Source organism: Moschus berezovskii, chromosome X (genome assembly GCF_049115385.1).
Source record: "Moschus berezovskii isolate FMDL1 chromosome X, NW_MosBer_1.0, whole genome shotgun sequence".
In the NCBI taxonomy this organism is placed as follows: Eukaryota; Metazoa; Chordata; class Mammalia; order Artiodactyla; family Moschidae; genus Moschus; species Moschus berezovskii.
Window position 1 is genome coordinate 36634450 of NC_142488.1, and position 20312 is coordinate 36654761.

Below are 20312 nucleotides of genomic sequence, written 5' to 3' on the forward strand. Positions count from 1 at the left end.
AGTAGGCTCAAAGCAGCATCTTCCCAGATAAAAGGAGAAACTATTAAGCAGAAGAGCGAGCACTGCTAGCACTGTGGAGAAAGTATGAAAGTTACTCCTGAAAACACCTCCTAGTGGCAGAAGCATTCTAAGAATTTATTCATCCTGAATGGTACTGTCAGACTGAATACAGAGAATTTTTTTAAAATAAGTTCCTTCTTAGGAGATTTTTCCCCTTGGCATGAGCAGAGTTCAGAGCCTTCAAATCAATAGTTTCAAAAAGACTCCAGCTTTCTGCCAAAGTATAATACTATGGTCTCACCTCTGAGAGCACTGACGTATTTTGAGTCTCTAAATCTTCGGATCATTTACACTGATTTTAAATTGAACTAAAATATGAACAAGGAGTTCACAACTTTATACACTGGTATATTAAACAAGGAATTACATTTTCTCACTTATTAATTCCTTTGCTTAAGTTAGATACATTCATTCTATATAGTATTTATTTTGTAATCAAATATACCCAGTTCCATTAAGTATATTAACAGAAATTTGATCTGTACCTGTTATCAAAGCTGTGTGACTTTCTCCACAGCAAACATGACTTATTTTCTTATCCTTAACACTCTCGATGACTTTAGGTTCTGAAGTTTCAAAAGTAAGAGTGCCAAGACCCAGTTGACCAAACTGTCCCAGCCCAAAGGTGTACACGGCTTTCTCTGAAAGGGGAGAGGCAAAAACAAGAAAAGGATTTCAGAGATACAGACACTGTCATCATTATATCTGGAAAAACGGTGATATTCCCTCTGCTATAAAGTACGTTAAGGGTCTCTCAAAGAAACACTCATGTAAGATTACCCAATACTTACCTATACCTTCGATAAAGGAAGAGAAAAATGACAAGGTACACAGTTGTAACAATTATGTCATGGGCCTAATTATATCTCTTACATTAATGATAGAAGGAACTGCTAAATACACAAAAGTCAGTGAAACCGGAAAAGTCCCTATAATTACCACTCAGGCAAAAAGCATCAATTTTCATTAAGCTAATTCATTTCACTGACTTAAATAAATGAATAGTGTTTCCCACAGAAAAAGTCCTTACTTTTAACAGTCGTTTAATGGAATAACCTATTTTAGAAAACAATCTCAGAGGAAAATTTGCATGAGAATTAAAACTTACAGCAGATATGCTACATTTATTCACAGGTAAAGTTAATTTCTGGAACTCTCTTGCTTTCTCCATGATCCAGCGGATGTTGGCAATTTGATCTCTGGTGCCTCTGCCTTTTCTAAAACCTGCTTGAACATCTGGGAGTTCACGGTTCACATATTGCTGAAGCCTGGCTTGGAGAATTTTGAGCATGACTTTACTAGCGTGTGAGATGAGTGCAATTGTGCGGTAGTTTGAGTATTCTTTGGCATTCCCTTTCTTTGGGATTGGAATGCAGACTGACCTTTTCCAGTCCTGTGGCCACTGCTGAGTTTTCCAAATGTGCTGGCATATTGAGTGCAGCACTTTCACAGCATCATCTTTCAGGATTTGAAATAGCTCAACTGGAATTCCATCACCTCCACTAGCTTTGTTCGTAGTGATGCTCTCTAAGGCACACTTGACTTCACATTCCAAGATGTCTGGTTCCAGGTGAGTGATCACGCCATTGTGATTATCTTGGTCGTGAAGATCTTTTTTGTACAGTTCTTCTGTGTATTCTTGCCACCTCTTCTTAATATCTTCTGCTTCTGTTAGGTCCATACCATTTCTGTTCTTTATCGAGCCCATCTTTGCATGAAATGTTCCCTTGATATCTCTAATTTTCTTGAAAAGATCTCTTGTTTTTCCTATTCTGTTGTTTTCCTCTATTTCTTTGCATTGATCGCTGAGGAAGGCCTTCTTATCTCTCCTAGCTATTCTTTGGAAGTTGGTGATGGACAGGGAGGCCTGGCGTGCTGTGATTCATGGGGTTGCAAAGAGTCGGACACGACTGAGCGACTGAACTGAACTGAACTGAACTGAAAGTTCATTTAGGGCTTCCCTGGTAGCTCAGCTGGTAAAGAATCCACCTGCAATGCAGGAGACCCCAGTTTGATTCCTGGGTTGGGAAGATCCACTGGAAAAGGGATAGGCTACCCACTCCAGTGTTCTTGGGCTTCCCTGGTGCCTCACATGGTAAAGCATCTACCTGCAATGCGGGAGATCTGGGTTCGATCTCTGGGTTGGGAAGATCCCCTGGAGGAGGGCATCACCACCCACTTCAGTATTCTTGCCTGGAGAATCCCACTGGACAGAGGAGCCTGGTGGGCTACAGTCCATGCGGTTGCAAAGACCTGGACACGACTGAGCTACTAAGCACAGCACAAAGCTCATTTATTAGGAAGTGCAATAATAATCAGAGGAGGGGAAAAGCCTTTCCTCTATATTATTTAAATTTTTAAAAAAATTTTATTGAAGTATAGTTGATTTACAATGTTGTGCTAATTACTGCTATATAACAAAGTGACTCAGTTATACATATACATATATTCTTTTCATATTCTTTTCCATTATGGTTTATCATAGGATACTGAATTTAAAATACGACCTTGCTGTTTATCCATCCTATGCGATATTAGTAGTTTTGAAGTGATTCCAAATGGACTCCAATAATTTAGTAAGTATTAGCTCATATAGTCTTGAGAAATGGAAAAGCACAAGAACAGGATAAACAAGTGGTGATGTAAGTGTCCTTTTAGACACCCAATGTTTCCGGGCCCCTGCCTTAGGAAGCACAGTGTCTACTGCATTTGTGTGCTTCTCTGCAGTGCAACACATTGCCTCTCCTGCTGCAGTTATAGAAGCAAAAGTTTCAGATTCAGGGAGAAGCCCAAACCTTCATTATTACTAGTTGCGGCAAGCTGACAAGCTACTTAAATTCCCTAATGCTATGATCCCTATCTAAAAGAGCTGCTGCGAGGATTAAATGAGAAAACATACAGGAAGGTTTAAAAACACAATGGGACAGTCAGTCGTAAAAGAACATTTTTCTAAAAAGTAATTAATCAACTCACCTTATTGTGACAACACAGGATACTGATGAACACATAACTATTGTCATATAGTTTTACATTTTTCTTTCTAATGTTTACTTCATGAAGGACACAAAGATATTATTTCTTAAAGACAACACAGTGTGTCAGGATATGAAGCCACACTGAAGCATCGGCAAACAGACCTTTATTTTAGTGTAAAAAACACTATCTCTAGTAAAACTAATAATCACACAGCATATTTCCAATTTTGAATGTTCAGCTTAATAGGAGGATGTTGGGTAAGTGAAAAAACTGTCTATCTCAATCTGGCCAACAATCACTCCAAGTTTCTTGGGTTGTCTGACAGTAGCCTGTGAAATTAGGCCATTCAGGGAGACTGAATCAAGTTACAAAAGTTTTGCCCTTATTCTATTCCCTTGTGTGCTTGAATGATTAGTAATGATAATAGTTTCTATTATTTTTAAATGATTGAAGACTCTTATCTAAGGACATTATATACAAAAATCAATATAACTTTTAGTCATCCCACCTTTGTAACATTTTTAACAATGTAATTCAATGTTAATAAACAATACTGTCTTAGGAAAACAGATTTGATTAGTTGGCTTCAGATAAATATTACTCTTAATTTCACAGAATATATTTCATTTCACAACTAGATACTTGTGTAGCCCTGTAAAGATCTTAAGTGTGTCTAAATATAATCTGGAGAAGTTAAGTTCTTATCTTCTTTGGGGCCCAGGCTTCATTGTGGACCCAATCTAATAACCAAGCCTTTCTTGTCTTCTGATAACTGCTGTGGATGACATACAAAATGACATGGATCACTCAGTCTCACTTAGTTTGTCCCAGTTCCAGTCTGATACTTTCTCAACAGCAATTGTTTCCCTGACTATCGCTACAACCAGTAGCTGTATTGTGTAGTCTATCGCAGTTATACCAAAATATCAAGTTTTAAATAAATATCAACAATGAACTAATTAATATTACCTTTAAAGTATTTTATTGACTTTAAGATCAATAAAGTCTGATCTAAATAAACTTTAAGATCAGAATTACAGACACAAGAAAAAACAAAGCTGGGGAGGGCCCCTAGAGAATCATCTAATCCAAGCCCTTCCCTTTAGTTAAGAGAACCATTTAGAACAGCTATTCTTGGCTTTATGGTCTTGCAAAGTATCAATAACTCTTAGGTATTTAACTTAGTACTTACTCAAACTGATGATCATACAGTCTTTAGGTCCATTTCTTTATCAATTAGGACTAAATATTTAATATTTCTATCCATACTGCTTCAGAACACAGGTTTCTCACCAGGACTGGCTCATAATAAAGCCTTCAAAGGTCCATGGATAAATTTAAAAAAATAGGCAAAGTAGTGAATTTTCCATACAGATAAATTTATACAATTTAAGGGGATGTCTTTTATTATAAAACTAAGAGCTTTTACATTTTTGTTTTGAAAATGACCCTTATTTTATGATATAATGGTGAAAACAGATTGCATTTTTCTTGCAATGTCCATATTTAGCCAAATGCAAACTGGAAGTTGGCAATCTTCTCCAGGTCCTCATATTCTCTTAGAAAATAAAAAACTTAAAATATAAAAACTTTAACGGTCTGTGAGATTTGAAAGTCTCCAAAAATCTGGAGAAAACAATCAGTTTCTGGCAACATGGTTTTTAACTTCAAAACAAAGTTCACAGAAAGCTAAATGTCTATTATACTATAAGAAAATATCATACTAATGTGCACTTATGTGCACTTTTAAAATTTTAAGTATAATTAAAAGATGATCTTGAAAATATTTTATAATATATGGTTTAATGACACATTATTATATAGTCAACATTGCGTCCTTCAGAATAACCTTCAATCACCTAATAAATTAACTCTTTCTATAATCTTTGTATAAACCAGAGAAGATACATGACACAAGAATAAATTGCATTTCTGCCTACAGAATAAGTTTTCAAATAATTTATAAAGATTAAAGCTTAATTTCTAGAATAAATCTTTCAGAAATTATATAAAAATTCACTTTATCAGCAGAAGTTTAAAAAAAAATCTTAAACTTCAGAATTATTTCCAAATTTAGAGTGGAGGACCTGGAAAAAAATATTTCTCACTTTGAAAATATTCCATCTGGAAATTGCAATTCTGGGAAACCACAGCTTTATAAGCATGACTAGGACTAGAATAGGAAGTCAAGGAAAAGTGATGTAAGAGAGGAAAATCTAAAGATAATATACAGCTTAATCACCTTGCAATATTTAAGCATTATCATCTAAGAATTAGATGTTATTTAAAAATTTGTCTAGAACACTTCTAGCTTTGGGTTACTGAAGATTAAATGGTGACTTCAAAAACTGTTTCTTTTTACTAAAAAGTATCATAATTATTCACTACCTAACTGCATTACCTCTATACTACTCATCTAAAATAAATCTAATGCTGAACAAATCTGGGAGCATCAATGTAAGCATATTAATAGGCAGTATATTTTAATTATATTGACTAGCATCCTAAGAAGTCACATGTCATACCAAAAACAAAATTCAGAAGCCAAAAGGGACATTATCATTAAGGTTCTAACTCTGTATTCTTATCTGTAATTTAAAATCTTAACCCCCTTTAATGAATTACTATAACAGACATAAAAATCACAAAGAAATCACCAAGTTAGATATTGTGAATATCAAAGAAAAGAATTATCAATGACAAGTGGAAAAGACTATTAACAAGGAGCTTCTTCAAAATAAAGTATTTCAGAAAAATTAATGTCAATTTTAAATAAATATGGAATACATATACATGAGGAAAACAAAGTGTTCTTGAAAATGAGCTAAAAAAGTTATTTGCTGCCATTAAAGGTGTTAAGGTCATGAAAATGTCAATTATGTAAGCAAAAACGATTCAACAAGATCCATTTTTTTCTACTTAACATATCTTCCATAGGCCAGAAATATGTACTAACTATAGGAACAAAAAGTAGAGATCTTAATGGAAAAAGATGCAAAGTCAACTTACAGGAAGTACCTGTAAACTCACTGAAGCAGAGACTGGAATGATGGTTGCCAGGGACTAGGGTGATGGAGAGGGGAGCTGCTAATTAATGGACTTCAGCTATGCAAAGGTGAAAGTTCTACAGACCTGTCATACCAGATTGTGCCTACAGATAACATTACTGCATTATACACTTAAAATTCTGTTAAGATGGTGGATCAGATGTTACGTGTTCTTGCTACAATAAAAATAAGCGAATGTTAAAAAAGGTTTTCGTTAGGTACCACAGAAAGCAGGGAATGGAGCCGCACCCATACCTGTAAGAACAACTGTGTGCCCTCCACCACAAGCAACTTGGATCACCTTCTCAGAAATTCCAGGCACTAGCTGGGGCACTCTGTGATTGACCAGGAGCTTTTCAGGAAGACCTAACTTCCCACTCTCCGGTTCTCCAAAGGTGTACAATTCTCCCTCAGCTATTGAAGAAGAAAAAGAGGGATCAATGATGACAGAGACATGAACAAATACTGGTCTTTTTGGTACATGTTCTTACGTTTGATAAAAAATTTAGAAATATAAACTTAATAAATCTGACATTTCTTGAGATACTTTTACTGAATAGTAAGGAATAAAGGTAGATTTTCCCTTCCTCTTGATTATTCTAATCCAAAATCTTCATGAAGAATTCATGACTATCACTACCAGTAACAACTAGAAAATTATTATCTGTTTCACAATACATAGACAAGATTATCTTACTTCTTCCACCTACTTTTAATAAAGCAAAATCACTAGACATTAAACCCCCAAAAGGACATGGATTTTGTCTTGCTCACTACAGTATTTGCAAGAACCTAGCAGTGTGTCTAGTACATTAAATATAATACTTATTGCATAAATAATTGCTTTTCATGAAACTTTCTGTAGAAAACTTATTTATGTGTGAGGCAAATATGGAGAGTGAGCCTAAAGACGGCAGGTTTTACTCAGATGGCACTTTTTCCAGACAGACGCTCTGACTAAGGAACTCATGTCATTTAATTGCTGCCTTGTCCATACCAATACTATTGATTTGCTTCTGTTACCACACTTAGCACCGTATACAATGAGCTTCATGAAATCAGGAACTATTTTCTATGAACTGAAGTGAGTCTTATAGAGAGGAATTTAAAAACTGTAGTAAATACATAATCTAATCATAAGCTTCTACATCACTCATGTAGAAGAGATAACACAGCACATCTTGTTGTATTACTCACAGGTCTCCAAAAGAACCACCCCACGACTGACTGCTGACTAACCCCTGGGAATGCGGCCCTTGGGAGTGTTCTTTAAGCTGGTGATAGGTGATTCTGTTACACACACCTGGAGAAATGAATTATGCCAGCTTAGCCAGAAGCTCAGAAAGGGTTGCTGTGCACAAACTTCAACACTGATGATGTACACCTGGTTTCACTGTTGAAGGGCCTGAGTTGCAGGTGCCATGACGAGTTGCCGGCAGGATGTGCCTACATGACAAGCCACCCACAGAAAAGCCACGAACCCTGAGAACAGAACAGGGCTTCCCTGGGCAGAGACATCACACACACATCCCTGTAGTTCAATGCCAAAGAGAAAACACATCTCGTGTGGCCCTGGAAGAGGAAGGACTGGGAAGTGCATACGGGACCTCTCTGAAGAATACAGATCTTTCCTTTGCTGTAATAAATCTTAGCTATGAGTATAACGAGCTGTCGAGGACAGATCCCTTCTAGCAAATCAGAACTTAGGGAAGTTGTGTGACATCTAAGACACAGAGTAGGTGCCACTTAAAACTCAAATACTGCAAACACAGCCAAACTCATTTTCTAGATGGATTTGTACAAAAGTGAAGTTTTCTGTACCACAATTTTTTCTGAAGTACTCAGCACAGAAGTGCTCAGTAAGTCAGCACGCCTCCCCCTTTCCCCATGCTTCTTGCTTCTCATATGAAAGGAATTTCTAAGTCCAGACAAGTCTCTTTCTACTGCTGTCTATAAATTCCTGCTGCTCCCCACACCTTCAATGGATGAATTGCATGGTATGTGAACTATACATCAATATAGCTATTTTTTTAAAGGCATAAAACACAAAACAAAACAAAAAAGTTCAATGTAATGCCTTATCAGTTAAAATGATTAATTGCACTTGTTTCTCCACTGGCTAAAGCAGTAGTAAATAAAAATTGATATTGGCAATTTTATTAAGGCCTAAATATAAGACAATGCTTTATTTGTTTTTCCATATTTTTTTTTCTATTTTTTGTTTCATAAACAAACTGAGCACAGACTATACCAATCCCAGAAGCCCTAAAGTTGGAAATAAGTTGGTATGTGGTATTGGCCCAAGGAAAACAATTTATCATTCATTCACTTACCTCCTCTTTCAGCAAGACTTATTTATTGTCAGTTTCTTCAAGACACAAACTGACACAGTAGTGAACAAAACTAGCCAAGTCAGAGTTTGCCCCTTCTTAGAACCAAACTACTATCAAGTCATTGGTAAACCTGGGGGGCACTAAGATGGGACAATAAGCATTTTCTAAACCTGAATCTGAGGTGTACAGAATAAGAAGTGAATGTATAACAAATACTTAGATATCTAACAGGGTTCATAAAACTGTTTTCTGCTAGGTGTCTTTACCGTTAGAAAAACCATCAATAGGATGGAAAACCAAGATCATACTTTTGCTGTTACTACTAGAGTGGATGTAGGCTATAATAGAGTCCAGCATTTAAAATATTTTAATTAAGGTAGAGAAGGTTGCCAATGAGGCCAGGAAAAGGAGAAATTGGGGATACTGAGAAAAGTCCCACTGAAGGAAAGCATATCCCATACTGAACTCTCCTCCTTTTCCATCAAATCTTCAACCCTATTCCTACAATGAAAACCTATGACTTATGTGCTGAAAAGCAAATTGTCAGGACAAGATCAGAATAGGTCAAAGTACAGAACCAAGCAGATCCAGAGAAAAGAGGCTCATAGGACTTGTTTTTAATGCCAAAGAAATTTGAGGACCAACATTTAGAAGGGTTTTTTATATATAAGATTTGTTTTCCTAATAGATCTAATTCATTAAAATCAGTTAACATGTCAGATAGTTTGAAATTATAAACACTCATTATTAAAATGAAGAAACACTGTGACCTAAACCAGACCACAATAATTTCATGACATGGAGTACCATGGCGATAGCGCTATAGAAATGCAGAATGTTATGTCATTTTATTATTAATTTAGTAACAACTTAAACATGAGAGATAACATAAGAAATTCAACTGTTCTGTCTTACTTGTTACAAAAGCTGAATGGTAATATCCGCAAGAGATCCAGGAGATAGGTTTTCCAATGGTCACTTGATGTGGGACACATATATTAGTTATATTTTGTAAACCAATTTGCCCTTCGGAATTGTCACCCCACATGAAAAGCTCGCCATCCTCTATAGATAAAACATGAAGAGGAAAAAACATTTTAAGAGGTAGCAGGCATAGCGAGTTATTATATTCCCAACAAAAAAGTTATTTTTTAATTTAGAAAAATGATGTATCTTGAAAGAAAGGTACTAAAGACATTTATACCAGGGAACTACTTAATAGTACTATTTCTATTATGAAATGTTTCTATAATGATAAAGGATAGAGAATAACCTAAAGTATATCACTTTTAGTCAGTTCAGTTCAGTCGCTCAGTCGTGTCCGACTCTCCGCGACCCCATGAATCACAGCACGCCAGGCCTCCCTGTCCAATACCAACTCCCGGAGTTCACTCAAACTCATGTCCATCGAGTTGATGATGCCATCCAGCCATCTCATTCTCTGTCGTCCCCTTCTCCTCCCGCCCCCAATCCTTCCCAGCATCAGAGTCTTTTCCAGTGAGTCAACTTGTCGCATGAGGTGGCCAAAGTAGTGGATTAGTCATGCACATATTTCTACCTCAATAGCAAAGACAGAATGTCCTTTCCTATAATAACCTTTCCTTATTCTAAAGTCTCTAAACAGAAGATGGTTCCCTCCTTTCAAGCAGTCTACTTGTAACTGAACTGAATGCCGGCATGAGTCACACACTGCACATCTCCCAGACAAGTCCCAGGTCAGAAGGACTGGGACTACTTTGCTCTGAGAACACTGTGGGAACGATGCTTTAGAGGAAGAAAAAATTAAATAAATTTATTTTGCTAACTTTTTTTTTACAGTTGAAAATATATAATCTAACTTCAGAGACTAGGAGATACATTAGCATACCTAACATCTCAAAACCAGGCTAACTTCTGTGCTTTCTGATAAAGGTTGTGTTGTTAGGGGGAAAAAAAACCTAAGGGAAATATTCTAGAAAAGAATGACCAAGACTTATTTACTTGTATCGTTTAATTAAAAGTTTTTAAATCTGAAGTGTTTCATGATAAAGCAAATAAAAGGAAATATGAAAATAAGAACCAAAAGGAGGAGATCTAAATGCTAACTGTGTGGGTGAGAGAGCTGAAGGGATGGACCTGCAGATCCGACTCTGGCTCTCTGGCCAGAGTGACAGCACACCTCACACACTTCTCTGCTGCTGCTGCTAAGTCGCTTCAGTCGTGTCTGACTCTGTGCGACCCCATAGACAGCAGCCCACTAGGCTCCCCTGTCCCTGGGATTCTCTAGGCAAGAACACTGGAGTGGGTTGCCATTTCCTTCTCCAATGCATGAAAGTGAAAAGTGAAAGTGAAGTCGCTCAGTCATGTCCGACTCTTAGCGACCCCATGGACTATAGCCTACCAGGCACCTCCGTCCATGGGATTTCCCAGGCAAGAGTACTGGAGTGGGGTGCCATTGCCTTCTCCGACACACCTCTCTAGACTGGAACAAAGAAGTACACTGGCAGCTTCTTCAGTGAGACATGTTAATCTCGGCTCCAAATTTTAAAGAAATTTCTCATATGGGCTTTTGATAGGCAGAGCAGAGCAATGCAATGACCATTACAAACTGTATTTTAGTAACATATATCCCACAGATTTCTGGGATGTTTCTGACAGCAACTTCACTAAAGCTGAAATATAACTTTCAGAACATGCAATGAAGGTACTATTTAAGAATATCTAAAGAAACGGATGGATAGTACAGCTTAGAAGTTACTTAACGATTACCTTCTAAATGTATGTAAGCATAAAGTTGTAATATTTGCCATGATTTTCAGTTCTATTTTAAATGTCTTCTGAAAACACATGGTCAATGAAAGAAAATGAAACAGGACTGCTGTCTTCAGTTTACTGATTCTGTATATCCTGGTCTGAAAAAAAGAGCTATGTCCCAGTTTGAAATGGAAAAGAGTCTTACCAGTCAGTGCAGCTGAAGTGTTAGACCCAGCAGACAGTTGTTTAATCTTATGCTGGGATGTAAAGAAACTAATTAGATGGAAGGCACTTCTTTCATCAGTATCACCAAGTCCAAGCTGCCCTTCATTATTTCCTCCAGTGGCATATACTTTGCCATCTCCTGCACATGGAAAAGAAAACATCAATATACCACCGTCGTCACTGTTAGGAGATAGTCCAGTGTATACTAGATCTCACTATTACTAGTGAAGAAAGTTGAAAGCAGGCATTATTCTAAAATTTGATGAATAGCTTCCTTTTGGTGTCAAAAATACCGCAAAACAAGCAAGGCTCTACATTTCTGTGAGATTTTATAAATTATTCTAGGGTTTAGGTAGCAATCGAAATGCAGAACTATTAATTCAGAGCAAAAGAGAGGAAAGTAATTTCCAAATTAGTTTCTAATTCAAATCAAACCTTTTTAAAAGAGATGTGGTTCATTAATTTTAACTTCCATACCATTAAGGCTAAGATATAATAGGTAACAATAAAATAAGGCAAATACAAGAAGAATTTAATTAGAAATGTGGAAACTCTATGTTGCAAAATTATTTTAATTTTCTGCCTTCCTAAATAGGAAGGTGGTCCAGCATTGTGTCTAGGCAAGAGTACTCAGAACCAGACTTCCTGGGTGCAAATTCTGGCTTGCCACTTATCAGCTGTGTAACTTTGGGCAAGCTATCCTTAACGTCTCAGTGTCTCATTTTCCTCATCCGTAAAACAAGATAATAACAGTGTTTACTTCATAGAGGTGTTATGAAGAGTAAATGAAATAACATTTATGAAATTCTTAGAATAGAATTTGGGACACTATAAGCACTGCATAAATGCTAGTAATTTTCTTAATCACATAGTGTATCATTCCTAGATAATAAACACTGCCAGTAACTCTAAAGTAATGAAACATAAAGATATACATATTAAAATGACAAATCTGTCATAAAAATACACACTAAAACCTCACTAAATTATAGGGGAAACTGAGGACAAAATCATTCTGTATCAGTAAAAATTTTAAATTAGATACTATTTTAGAAAGAAATGAAACCTAATTGAGGAAACAAGACTAGCTTTCAAATGGAAGATGTTCCAAGGCCACATGAAATTGAACCAATTTAAAACATATGGAGCATATCAGAGTTGGTGGAATGCTGAAGCAGTTCAGAGAATGACACAAGGAAAAAGTTGAATAGTCACAAAAAGCTCTATGGAAGAAGGAAGACATACACTGGATCTTAAAAGACAAAAATCTGAATAAGAGAAAAAGAAAAGACACTTTAGCAAAGGGAAAGTATTGAGTGAGGGCAGAGAGGTGAGGTGGGGGCTGAAGCAGTGAGAGCAGCCTGAAGACAGAAGCTTTGTGTGGGGGATGGAGGTGGCAAAGACTGCTGGGTGGTCAGGGCCTGGATATCTGATTGCTCCAGCAGGATTTGTTGGAAGATTACCTTTCCTCACGGAATTGTCCTGGGACCTTTGTCAAATATTACTTGGGCATAAACATGTGGCTTTATATCTGGACTCCACTCCATTAATCTTTGTCTATCTACTTACTAACCGCACACTGTCTTGATCATTGTAGCTTTGTGTGTGTGCTAGTCGCTCAGTCATTTCTGACTCTCTGAGACCCCATGGACTGTAGCCCACCAGGCTCCACTGTCCAAGGAATTCTCCAGACAAGAATACTGGAGTGGGTTGCCATGCCCTTTTCCAATCCCTGGATCTTCCCAATCCAGGGACTGAACCCTGGTCTCCCACACTGTAGGCAGATTCCTGAGCCACCAGGGAAGCCCCACTGTAGCTCCACAGTAGGTCTTAAAATCAGGTAGTCCTCCATTTTTATCTTTTCAGAACTGTTTTGGCTATTCGAGGTCCTTGGCTTTTCCATATAAACTTTAGAATAACCTTGTGAATTTCTACACACACACTCATACACACACATGTCCTATTTGGATTTTGATTGGAACTGTGCTAACTCACATCAAAAGTCTTTGAGGAAGGGCTTCCACTCACCCTCTGAAAAGAAGAGGGAAGAGCAAGATCAGGAGCATGCGGCCCCTGAAGGTGTGCACACAGGTAAAGAGATGCTGTCCCTTGACGTCATCCAAAAAAAGAAGCTTCTCCTTCATCCACTTAATATTTATCTGCATATTTTCATAGGCAAACAAGTGTACTATCCATTTACATTTTTTAAAAATCCTAATCTTACTGTTACCAAGGTACCATTTCTATTAATTTTACAAAGTCACAAATGTGACTGGAGTGAGACCTCTGTCCTCAGATTGGACAGGAAGTCATACAGATTGAATGAAGTGAAGTGAAGTGAAAGTTGCTCAGTTGTGTCCGACTCTTTGTGATCCCACGGACTATACAGTCCGTGGAATTCTCCAGACCAGAATACTGGAGTGAGTAGCCCTTCCCTTCTCCAGAGGATATTCCCAACCCAGGGATCGAACCCAGGTCTCCTGCATTGCAGTCAGATTCTTTACCAGCTGAGTCACCAGGGAAGCCCACAGATTGAATACTATACCTGTTAAAACTAGGGTGTGGTTCCTTCCGCAAGCAACAAATTTCACTTTTTCCGGTTTTAAAACTAAAAATATAAAAATATGACAAGTAAGATATTTTATGATTATATGGAAATGTTAAATAATCCAGGTCAAATGATGATCAAGTTGTAGAACAGATTTAAACCCAGGCCTTTCTGACTTCTAAGTTGATTTTCATAACTAATAAATCAAAAGTTTTTGGAGGTAGTTGTGCATCATAATAACCAATGGTGTTCTGAAAAAAAAATACAGATAGCTTAACCTGACCCCTGGAGAATCTAAGTCAGTAGGTCTAAGGTAAGACCTAGGCATCTATGTATTATTTAAAACTCCACAAGTAATTAGTATGTGCTGAGGTCCACCTCACTGTTATGCTGCCTTTTCTCCAACCTGATCTATTAATCTGGCATTACCATCATCAAGTTTACTTTCTACCTCACACAACAAAACACTAAGTTCAACATTCAGAGGCATTTATTGTTGTTGTTTAGTCATACACCTACAGTAAAGTTCTTCATTCATTCATTTACATATTAAAAACATTTACAGAACATCTCCTAAGTGCTCAGCATAGGGGCTGCAAATATCACTAAGACAGAGTCCCTTGCTCAAAGATCTCACAGTCCAATCTTGTTGGCTTGTCTATTAGATATTGGACTTCCCTAGTGGTTCAGATGGTAAAGAATGTGCCTTCAGTGCAGGAGACCCGGGTTCAACCCCTGGTCGAGAAGATCCCTTGGAGAAGGAAATGTCAACTCACTCCAGAAATCCTGCCTGGAGAATTCCATGGACAGAAGAGCCTGGTGGGCTACAGTCCAAGCGGTCACAAAGAGTCAGACACAACTGAGCAACTAACACGTTCATTTTCATTAGATTTTGAACACTAAGCATAGTAAGCACTGTAAATAAACCCAAGGGTTTAGTTGCCTGTGCTCAATAAATATTTTTTGACTTAGTGGAATACTTTACAAGTTCCACAACAATATCTACAAATAGCATGTGTGTATATATGTGTGTTAGTCGCCCAGTCATGTCCGACTCTTTGCAACCCCATAGAACCCACCAGGCTCCTCTGTCCATGGGATTCTCTAGGCAGGAATACTGAAATGGGCTGCCATTCCCTTCTCCAGGGGATCTTCCTGACCCAGGGATTGAACCTGGGTCTCCTGCACTGCAGGCAGATTCTTTACCATCTAAGCCACCACGGAAGCATGGATATGACAAATTACACTGAAATTCTGAGCTCAAATTAAAAATCTGGCTACAAAGATAAAGAATCCTGCTCCTGCCATATCCCAAGGAGTCTCTATCACCATTCAAGTATAGCTGATGTTCATGGGTTAAACCAAACAGAAACTTTTGCACATAATGGTGAGAAAGCTTTGTAAAGGTATTATATTTTCTCGGACAATTCTGATTTGAAACATTTTGCCCTGTTGTTCTTGTAAGAACACTAGTACTAACTCCTAGGCCTGATGTTTTCTTCAGCACATCTGCTAACTACATACAGCAGGGTAAAGTGTGTTTTATAAAACCTGCAACTACATAGAACCATGATGTTCACAACTCTAAGTGAGACACAGCTCAAAATCCTATCATATTGTTTGTTCTCTATATATACAATAACAGTAATATTTAAGTAGGTTCACAAAACAGGCGAAAACAAAAAACGATGCTCAAGTGCACAGTACTATAGAATCATGATTTCCTTTGTGGTCTCTGGGTTTAAAATCAATGCGATTTTTAAATCATAACATATAGAAGTAGTTCTGAATATCACATGAAAAATAAAGTTAAATGCCAATAATATTCAACTAAATCTCAGTGAATAAAGAACTAAAGGCTTTATTATTTATATTAAAGAATTACACAATCAATAGAAAAGTACCTTATATAATTTAAGTATTTAAAGTGATAAGAAAAGACCCCAAACCTTTGACACATGTTGGCTTGTTAACAGCTGCTTTGGATCCTAATCCTAACTGTCCCCAGTTGTTACTGCCAAACATGAAAAGCTTATTATTTTCTGGTGGGAAAGAAACAGAAATAATAAACTGAAGCACTTCAACATAATGTGAGATGAAGTCATCAGAAAACAATAAAAAAGCTGTAAACAATGTTATCGTTTTATAGGTTACCTTGCCCATCTACCTATAGCTATATTCTGTTAGTTGTGAAGAGTTTCTAAGATTATACAGTAACAGTTTTTTGATGTTATGAATATATTCAAATAGATTTATTCTAAGAAATCAATATGCATAGAAAATCACCTGTCAGTATACTAAGGGAACTTAAAAGTCTTCCCTGATATATCAATTTGTCAAGAATTCTCTGGCAAAGTAAAAAAAAAAAAATTCACTTTCTGTATATCTTCAACATGTTTCAAACAACACTTCTATAATACTTAGGATTCTCTAAGTATTACTATCTTCACTTAAGATTTTAACACCAACCTGTAATAATAGCAGTATGTTCATCTCCACATGAAAGAGATATAGGTGTATCATTTCTAAACCAGAATTTGCTGGGAATATTTTCAGCAAATTTAGTTTTTCCAAATGTAAACACAGCACCCGAATCTGCAAATAAATGAGAGTTTTGATTTCACAAGTTTTATTATGTTGCCTGTTAACTAAAATATTTTTCCAGTACTTTATCTGCTCCACACAGCCTACACCCTCCTTCTTCCAACTTAACTCAGTTTTACTCCTCAGACGTCATTCTAATTTTACTTATAAGATCTAATAAATCAAGTATATATTAACTGCTTACTGGTATAAAGTAAGAAATATACTGTCACATGACTAAGAGTCCTGCTGCCACTAGGCAGACTATCTACTCCTTGGAAATAAGCTGATACCCTCTCACTCACATTGGTGAATGCCGCATAGCTTAGCCTCTGACTGAAGGCTTTTCTCCACACACAGAAACAGGACAGCATTGAGTTTCATCAGTAACATCGTGAGGACGCAGGATGTTGAGATTTGGACATTCTTAAATGAAGTCATTAAATACTACCTGATAAGAGGAGTATTCACAAACTGGTTTACTCCAGTACCATTTTGGAGAGAGACCAAAAACTTCTATGAGATCCCAAAGCTATTACTATCTAAACACACACACAGGAGACCAGATTCAGCTTTTGAGGAAACCTCAAGGAGGATGACTACACACAAAGAAACTAAACAGGTATCAGAAAGAAAGACATAGCAAACCTAAGTATTAATAATAAATACTAATGCTCAAGAGACTTGCCACTGTGGAAAAACCATTTGAGAACAACTGTGAGGTGTGCAGGAGAAGGCAATGGCACCCCACTCCAGTATTCTTGCCTGGGAAATCATGGGGTCGCACAGAGTTGGACACGACTGAAGCAACTTAGCAGCAGCAGCAGCAGCAGTGAGGTGTGCAAGTTCAAACTGATAACGACAGATTTAGGAGGCCAGGTTCTAGAACAGGCTCTGAGTTTTTAATAGCATGAATAATTACAACTGTTTTGTCCTGCTCTGGCTCCCCAAGAAGCCTACCCCAGCTACCCTCACCCCAAGCTACGGGGCCAGTGGCTCTGTGCTGGCCTGGTGGCATCTTCTGTCAATCGATACTGTCATTTTGTTTAGTCTCTTGTATGTCTCACTACCTTGTGAATTCGAGGCAGGAACTGAATCACGTTTGAACCTAAGAGCCTGGCAGAAAGGGAACGATTCTGCTCTAGTGTTTTTTTTTCAAACTGTAGGTCGTGACCCATACAAGTGAAAGTCGCTCAGTGGTGTCCAACTGTTTGCTGACCCTATGGACTATACAGTCCATGGAATTCTCCAAGGCATAACACTGGAGTGGGTAGCCTTTCCCTTCTCCAGGGGATCTTCCCAAGATTCGAACCCAGGTCTCCTGCATTGCAGGCGTATTCTTTACCAGCTGAGCCACAAGGGAGGCCCAAGAATACTAGAGTGGGCAGCCTAGCTCTTCTCCAGATCTTCCCGACCCCAGGAATCGAACCGGAGTCTCCCGCATTGCAGGCGGATTCTTAACCAACTGAGTTATGAGGAGCGGGTCAGCAAATCAACCTCAGTTCAGTCGCTCAGTCATGTCCGACTCTTTGCGACCCCATGAATCACAGCACGCCAGGCCTCCCTGTCCATCACCAAATCCCGGAGTTCACTCAAACTTATGTCCACAGAGTCGGTGATGCCATCCAGCCATCTCATTCTCTGTCGTCCCCTTCTCCTCCCGCCCCCAATTCTTCCCAGCATCAGAGTCTTTTCCAGTGAGTCAACTCTTCGCATGAGGTGGCCAAAGTATTGCAGTTTCAGCTTTAGCATCAGTCCTTCCAATGAACAACCAGGATTGATCTCCTTTAGAATGGACTGGTTGGATCTTCTTGCAGTACAAGGGACTCTCAAGAGTCCTCTCCAGCACCACAGTTCAAAAGCATCAATTCTTCGGCGATCAGCCTTCTTCATAGTCCAACTCTCACATCCATACATGACCACGGGAAAAACCACTTAGTGGGTCATAATGACCATTTTAAAAAAGCAAAGTATTACAGGAAAGATCTGAGCACATCCCAAGTGGCTAGAATAAGTACTGCTTCCTGAAACGTCTATTTCTGTTACACAGAACGTACATGGTACCCGGTCGCAACGCCAAAGGTTATTTCTGGAGGTCAGGGGTAAAGTCTCAAAAAACCACTCGCTAATGGCTCCCTCCTTTCTCCAACTTGTTTCCCACCTCTTTTACCGCACGTCCCCGGTTCAGCCACTCTTTACTGCGTTCAGTACACAACCGGGTTCTGAGGACCTCAGGAAGGACTTTGGGAAGATCATAGGGAGGTGAAAACTGCCCCTGCCTTCAAGAAACTCATCGAAAACTTATTTTAAAAGAATTAGAAGAAGAAAGACCGGCACTCCCCTTCCCCGTAGTCCCCCCCCTCTCCCTCCTTTCTTTCTCCTCTCAGTCAACCGCAGGGGTGCGGCCAGACTCCGATCGTAGTCGGGTGGCCGCGGTCCAGGCCTGTCCCCCGACGGGGCCGGCCCAGAGGCGGAGCCTGGGCGTCCGCCCGCCCGCTGACCCTCCCTCTCGGCCCGCCGCCACCGCCGCGGGCGCCACTCACCGGGCACCGTCTCATCGGGTTCCTCCATGGTAATGGCGCTATGGAAAGCCTGCTACTCGGCCAGAAAGTCGGCGGGGTCGACTCGGCTGGGCCTAAGGCAGTGCCTCAGCTCCGAAGCGGGCGCCGGGAGACCTTTGGGCCCCCATAGCGACACGCCGGGCATCCGCTACTCCCGCGTTCCCGGAAGTCAACAAACGGCCGCTAGGGGCAACGGGGGCGGGGCGTTACGGCGCGAGGCGGGGTGGGCGTCGGGGGGAGGGGAGTGGAGGGCGGGCAGCCAGCACTGCGCAGGCGCAGACGCAGTGGACGATTAAGGTAGAGGCCGCGCGCCCTCTGGTGGCCGGAGTGGAGGTGTGGTCGCACCGCGCGGTAATCTGGAGAGTGAGCGCTGACGTTGGTGAAGACGCGGATCCTTCAGGCCTGCCTCCGGATAGAGACCAGCGTCACAAATGTCACACCCCGTTTCAAGCTACGGGACACAGGCAAATGTCAACACACAGCTGTGTTAATACTAGTACCTGTGATCATGTATAACTAAATGAGATAGGCACTCTGCCCAACATCCTAAATCATATTTGTATCCCCGTCATCTAACCCCACGGAGAAGGCAATGGCAAGCCACTCCAGTACTATTGCCTAGAAAATCCCATGGATGGAGGAGCCTGGTGGGCTGCAGTCCGTGGGGTCGCTAAGGGTCGGACGCGACTGAGCGACTTCACTTTCACTTTTCACTTTCCACTTTCACACATTGGAGAAGGAAATGGCAACCCACTCCAGTGTTCTTGCCTGGAGAATCCCAGGGACGGGGGAGCCTGGTGGGCTTCCGTCTATGGGGTCACACAGAGTCGGACGCGACTGAAGTGACTTAGCAGCAGCAGCATCTAACCCCAAACCTGGTATATACTAGATGCTCATTAAATATGTATTAGATGAATGAGTCCTACTACAGCCCTGCAAGCTTGTTAATGTTACCCCCGTTTAGAGATGTGAAGATTATATGGTGGGAGAACTGGGGTCCAGTTTAGCTAGTCCTGCTGGTAATCTGAACACCTCCTCCACCCCGACCCCTACCCACCCCAAACACAGAGGGCTGAGGTTTCCTGAAATCTACAATTGACTTGAACTTGCACAAAGAGATTCACCCACACTAGAACACCAGGGTTCTAGTATTACCCAGGTATGTTAACATTTTTCTCCAGTTTCTCCTGTGAAGGAGAAATGTTGCCAGTGTGTTAACAAAGGATAGCCATCAAGCCATCAGGCA

At 39.4% G+C, this 20312-nt stretch overlaps 1 protein-coding gene across 4 annotated transcripts in view; it reads right to left on the reverse strand.

Moving 5' to 3' along the window:
* RPGR (retinitis pigmentosa GTPase regulator) overlaps window positions 1–19091 on the reverse strand; it is a 73425-nt gene extending 54334 nt beyond the window's left edge. For all 4 annotated transcript variants that reach the window (XM_088833714.1, XM_055437987.2, XM_088833713.1 and 1 more), the window contains exons 1-8: window positions 19049–19091; window positions 16392–16517; window positions 15872–15964; window positions 13920–13982; window positions 11355–11513; window positions 9332–9481; window positions 6339–6497; window positions 546–701 (exon numbers count right to left, since the gene is read on the reverse strand). In XM_088833714.1, coding sequence (XP_088689840.1) covers window positions 546–701; window positions 6339–6497; window positions 9332–9481; window positions 11355–11513; window positions 13920–13982; window positions 15872–15964; window positions 16392–16517; window positions 19049–19076 — 934 coding nt within the window. In that variant the 5' untranslated portion in view covers window positions 19077–19091. The remainder of the gene's footprint in view (window positions 1–545; window positions 702–6338; window positions 6498–9331; window positions 9482–11354; window positions 11514–13919; window positions 13983–15871; window positions 15965–16391; window positions 16518–19048) is intronic.
* Between the last annotated feature and the right edge of the window lie 1221 nt (window positions 19092–20312).